Raw genomic sequence first — 5,389 nt, 5'->3', positions numbered from 1 at the left:
AAAAAAAAAAAAAAAAAGTAAAACTTAAAGCCTTTTAAAAATGAAAAGTAGGGCTGGGCACGGTGGCTCATGCCTGTAATCCCAGCACTTTGGGAGGCCGAGGCAGGTGGATCACCTGAGGTCGGGAGTCCAAGACCAGCCTGGCCAGCATGGTGAAACCTCATCTCTACTAAAAATACAAACAATTAGCCGGGCGTGGTAGCGCATGCCTGTAATCCCAGCTACTCGGGAGGCTGAGGCAGGAGAATTGCTTGAACCCAGGAGGTGGAGGTTGTGGTGAGCTGAGATTGCACCACTGCACTGCAGCCTGGGCAACAAGAGGGCAACTCCGCCTCAAAAGTACACTACGGGAAGTTAGAAACTATATGGTTAAGCAGCAGATTAGACTTCTTCCTAAAGGGAGAATGAACTGGAAATAGGTCTGAAGTTACACAGAGGGAGCACTGACATACAGAGAAATGGAAACTAAGGAAAAGCGGTTAAAAAACATGGAAGAGGCTCGGCGCAGTTGCTGACACCTGTAATCCCAGCTTTTGGGAGGCATAGGGAGGATCCCTTGAGGTCTGCAGTTGGGGACCAGCCTGGGCAACATAAGGAGACTTTGTCTCTACAAAAAAAATTAAAATCAGACATGTGATACACGCCTATAGTCCTAGCTCTGGAGGCTGAGGCTGGAGGATTGCTTGAGCCCAGGAACTGGAGGTTGCAGTGACCTGTGGTGGCATCACTGCACTCCAGCCTGGGTGACAGAGCAAGATCCTGTCTATAAAACATAACAAAATGGAAGATAAAACAAATATGAGATTTGACACAATCAGAATTTCAAGAAAGAATATTTCAAAGAGGCTGGACATTTTCTAGAATTTTTTTGAGACAGGGTCTCCCTCTCGCCTAGGCTGGAGTGCAGTGGCACGATCCTGGCTCACTGCAACCTCTACCTCCCAGGTTCAAGCTATTCTTCTGCCTCAACTCCCTGAGCAGCTGGGATTTCAGGTGTATGCCACCACACCTGGCTAATTTTGTATTTTGTAGGGAAGGGGTTTCACCGTGTTGTTGGCCAGGCTGGTCTCAAACTCCTGACATCAAGTAATCCACCTGCCTAGGCATCCCAAAGTGATAGGTTTACAGGTGTGAGCCACTGCACCCGGCCAAGATTTTGTTTGTTTGTTTTAAGGCTAGATAAATCATAAGCTATGGAACATTTGAAAGTCTATCCAGCCTGGGCAACATGGCGAAACCCCATCTCTACAAAGAATACTCAGGCGGCTGAGGCAGGAGGATCACTTGAGCCTGGGAGGTCAAGGCCGCAGTGAGCCATGATTGTGCCACTGCACTCCAACCTGGGCGACAGAGTGAGACCCTTTCTTAAATAATGCCTATCTTAAAAGCTCTATGCCCCAGTTAGGAGACTGAGGTGGGACAATCCCTTGAGGCTAGGAGTTCAAAGCTGTAGTATGCAGTGATTGTGCTTGTGAACAGCCACTGCACTGCAGCCTAGGTAACACAGTGAGATCCTGTATCTAAAAAAAGGCAGCTCTTGGGCCAGGCCCGGTGGCTCACACCTGTAATCCCAGCACTTTGGGAGGCCGAGGAGGGCGGATCACAAGGTCAGGAGATCAAGATCATCTTGGCTAACACGGTGAAACCCCATCTGTACTAAAATACAAAAAATTAGCCAGGCATGGTGGCACGCGCCTGTAGTCCCAGCTACTCAGGAGGCTGAGTTAGGAGAATTGCTTGAACCTGGGAGGTGGAGGCTGCAGTGAGCTGATATCGCGCCACCTCACTTTAGTTTNCAGGAGGCGGAGGTTGCAGTGAGCCGAGATCGAACCACTGCACTCCAGCCTGGTGACAAAGCAAGACTCCGTCTCAAAAAAAAAAATATGTGGGGTCGGGCGTGGTGGCTCAAGCCTGTAATCCCAGCACTTTGGGAGGCCGAGACAGGCGGATCACGAGGTCAGGAGATCGAGACCATCCTGGCGAACATGGTGAAACCCCATCTCTACTAAAAAAATACAAAAAACTAGCCGGACGAGGTGGCGGGCGGCTGTAGTCCCAGCTACTCGGGAGGCTGAGGCAGGAGAATGGCATGAACCCGGGAGGCGGAGCTTGCAGTGAGCCGAGATCATGCCACTGCACTCCAGCCTGGGCGACAGAGCGAGACTCTGTCTCAAAAAAAAAAAAAGTGTGTGTGTATACATATATTTATATATGTATACACACACACATATATGTGAACTTCTTAGGATAGTGCTTTACCTAAAATTTCAGCTAACGTTTGCAGAATGCTAACCATGATATTCATTTTCCAATGTGGAGCTTGTGAAAAAACAGTTGAAGAAGCACCGTTCAGGAAAGGAGCATGAGAAACTGCAGCAACTGCTTCAGCGAATGGTGAGTGGATAATAATTGTGGCGGGTAATGAAAGCAATTAAAGGTGGGGAGATATTCACAGTCCCTCCTATTCACCCATCTCATCTTTGCTCCTTAGGAGCAGCAAGAAATGGCACAGCAGGAACGAAAGCAACAGCAAGAGCTGCACCTGGCCCTGAAGCAAGAACGTCGGGCTCAGGCCCAGCAGGGCCATCGGCCATACTTCCTGAAGAAATGTGAGTTGTGCACAACTGTTGCTAACAGGGACGGGTGTGGGGTCCATGGTGGTAGAGTCCTGTGTTGGGGTGTCCCTGAGCCCCTTTAAGGAAGGCATGAAGGCTGGATCCCATGGTAACTTGGAGGAAAGTAGAAATAGTAGGGAGTTGTTGTTTGTAACTGGTCTTGTATCCCTAATTAGATCATGGCAGGGATTGTCACCTTGATCTCTTGGTCTACACTCCCCACTTCCCAACCCCCCCCCACCCCACACAGTGAATTTTCTCTCTCAGTCTACACTACACGCACACACACACACACACACAGTTTTATTTTTTGGTCTACACACACACAATCAGTTTTATCTCTTGGTCTACACCACACACACACACAGAGTCAGTTTTATCTCTTGGTCTACACTACACACACACACACACACACACACACACACACACACACACGCTGGGCCAGGCACATAGGTATTCATAGTTGGTTGAATTGAGTAGGACTGAGATCATATAAAAGTCATCAGTTGGGCTGGGCACAGTGGCTCACATCTATAATCCCAGCACTTTGGGAGGCCAATGTGAGTGGGTCACGAAGTCAGGACTTCGAGACCAGCCTGGAGGCCAACATGGTGAAACCCCAACTCTACTAAAGACACAAAAAAATTAGCTGGGCGTGGTGGTGCGCACCTATAATCTAGCTACTCAGGAGGCTGAGGCAGGAGAATCACTTGAGCCTGGGAGGCGGAGGTTGCAGAGCCTAGATTGCACCATTGTACTCCAGCCTGGGCAACAGGGCAAGACTCCGTCTCACAAAAAATTAATTAAAAAAAAAAAAAAAAAAGTCGGCCAGGCGCAGTGACTCACGCCTGTAATCCCAGCACTTTGGGAGGCCGAGGTGGGCGGATCACACAGTCAGGAGATTGAGACCATCCTGGCTAACATGGTGAAACCCTGTCTTTACTAAAAAATACAAAAAATTAGCTGGGTGTGGTGGCAGGCGCCTGTAGTCCCAGCTACTCGGCAGGCTGAGGCAGGAGAATGGCGTGAACCCAGGAGGCGGAGCTTGCAGTGAGCCGAGATCACACTACTGCACTCTAGCCTGGGCAACAGAGTGAGACTCTGTCTCAAAAAATAATAATAATAAATAATAAATAAAATAAAAGTCACCCGTTGGGCCAGGCGCAGTGCCTCACGCCTGTAATCCCAGCACTTTGGGAGGCTGAGGAGGGTGGATCACGAGGTCAGGAGTTCAAGACCAGCCTGGCAAACATGGTGAAACCCTGTCTCTACTAAAAATACAAAAATTAGCTAGGTATGGTGCCGTGCATCTGTAATCCCAGCTACTCAGGAGGCTATGGTGCTGTGCATCTGTAATCCCAGCTACTCAGGAGGCTGAGGCAAGAGAATCGCTTGAACCTGGGAGGCAGAGGTTGCAGTGAGCTGAAATCGTGCCACAGCACTCTAGCCTGGGCAACAGAGCAAGACTCCATCTCAAAAAAAAAAAAAAAGTCACCTGTTGGCCAGGCACAGTGGCTCACGCCTGTAATCCCAGCACTTTGGGAGGCCAAGGAGGGTGAATCACCTAAGGTCAGGAGTTCAAGACAAGCCTGGCCAACATGGCATAACTCCGTGTCTACTAAAAATGCAAAAAAATTAGCTGGATGTGGTGGTGCATGCCTGTAATCCCAGCTACTCCAGAGGCTGTGGCAGGAGAATCACTTGAACCCAGAAGACAGAGGTTGCAGTGAGCCGAGATTGTGTCACTGCACTCCAGCCTGGGTGACAGAGCAGGACTCCATCTCAAAAAAAAGATAAAGGGGCACCAGTGAGCTTTAAAGAACTCATGTATCCCAGCATAATGGCTTGGAGTTACTGACCTGGTTTGGGAAAGAATAGGGGCTTCCTTCTTTGCTCACCACCTTTCATTCTGCCTATCATTTAGCTGAGCAGCGCCAGTTGGCACTAGCTGAGAAGTTCAAGGAGCTGAAACGCAGCAAGAAATTGGAGAACTTCTTGAGTCGAAAGAGGCGACGAAATGCAGGCAAGGACAGGAGACATCTCCCTTTGAGCAAAGAGTAAGAAGGAACTATCCTCTGCTCTGCCACTGTCCCAGGGAGACATGAATCTGTGAGGACAGATTTGGCCACGGCTGGTTTCCATTCAAGGGCAAGGATCATAGCTGCCCTTGAATCTCATTGCCTCAGAGAAGACTAGAGGGCTCTTGGACTATCCCTAGGGCTACACAAGAATAATAGTTCAGCCTTCTGCCATGCCACACAGCCTCAGCTTGGATCTGGTTCATTGTGTCCTTGTGTTCTTTTCTCATCCTTGCCTTAAACCAGGGATTCTGATACTGAAGAAGAGGGGTCAATGAAGACCATGGAGTCTGTTCATGACTCCCAGGGCTGAGACATTATGTAGGAGCCACTTCATAAACATTCTCTTTACTCATCTTTTTATTGTTTTTTTGTGACCTTTTGTGTGTGTCTTTTCCCCCCCGAAACAGAGTCTGCTCTGTCACCCAGGCTAGAGTGCAGTGGTGCAATCTTGGCTTACTGCAACCTCCACCTCCCAGGTTCAAGTGATGGTTGTGCCTCAGCTTCCCTGGTGGCGTGCACCTGTAATCCCAGCTACTCCGGAGGCTGAGGCAGGAGAATCACTTGAACCTGGGAGGCAGAGGTTGCAGTGAGCCGAGATCGCGCCACTACACTCCAGCCTGGGCAAAAAGAGTGAAACCACCCCCCCCCCCAAAAAAAAAGTCTCAAGTAGATAGTGTCTCCAGGGACCTGGCA

The 5,389-nt window shown here is 49.4% G+C and overlaps 1 protein-coding gene across 1 annotated transcript in view; it reads left to right on the top strand.

Annotated features, from left to right (window-relative positions):
* Window positions 1-5,054, top strand: part of RRP36 (ribosomal RNA processing 36) — a 14,053-nt gene extending 8,999 nt beyond the window's left edge. The window contains exon 7 of the mRNA XM_017878212.1: window positions 4,540-5,054. Within this exon, the coding sequence (XP_017733701.1) occupies window positions 4,540-4,676 (137 nt within the window). The 3' untranslated portion in view covers window positions 4,677-5,054. The remainder of the gene's footprint in view (window positions 1-4,539) is intronic.
* The last annotated feature ends 335 nt before the right edge of the window (window positions 5,055-5,389 follow it).

Source organism: Rhinopithecus bieti, unplaced genomic scaffold (assembly GCF_001698545.2).
Source record: "Rhinopithecus bieti isolate Rb0 unplaced genomic scaffold, ASM169854v2 scaffold_9981, whole genome shotgun sequence".
NCBI lineage: Eukaryota > Metazoa > Chordata > Mammalia > Primates > Cercopithecidae > Rhinopithecus > Rhinopithecus bieti.
The sequence above is the reverse complement of the archived record's forward strand: the minus strand, read 5'-3'. Positions and strand labels throughout refer to the sequence as shown.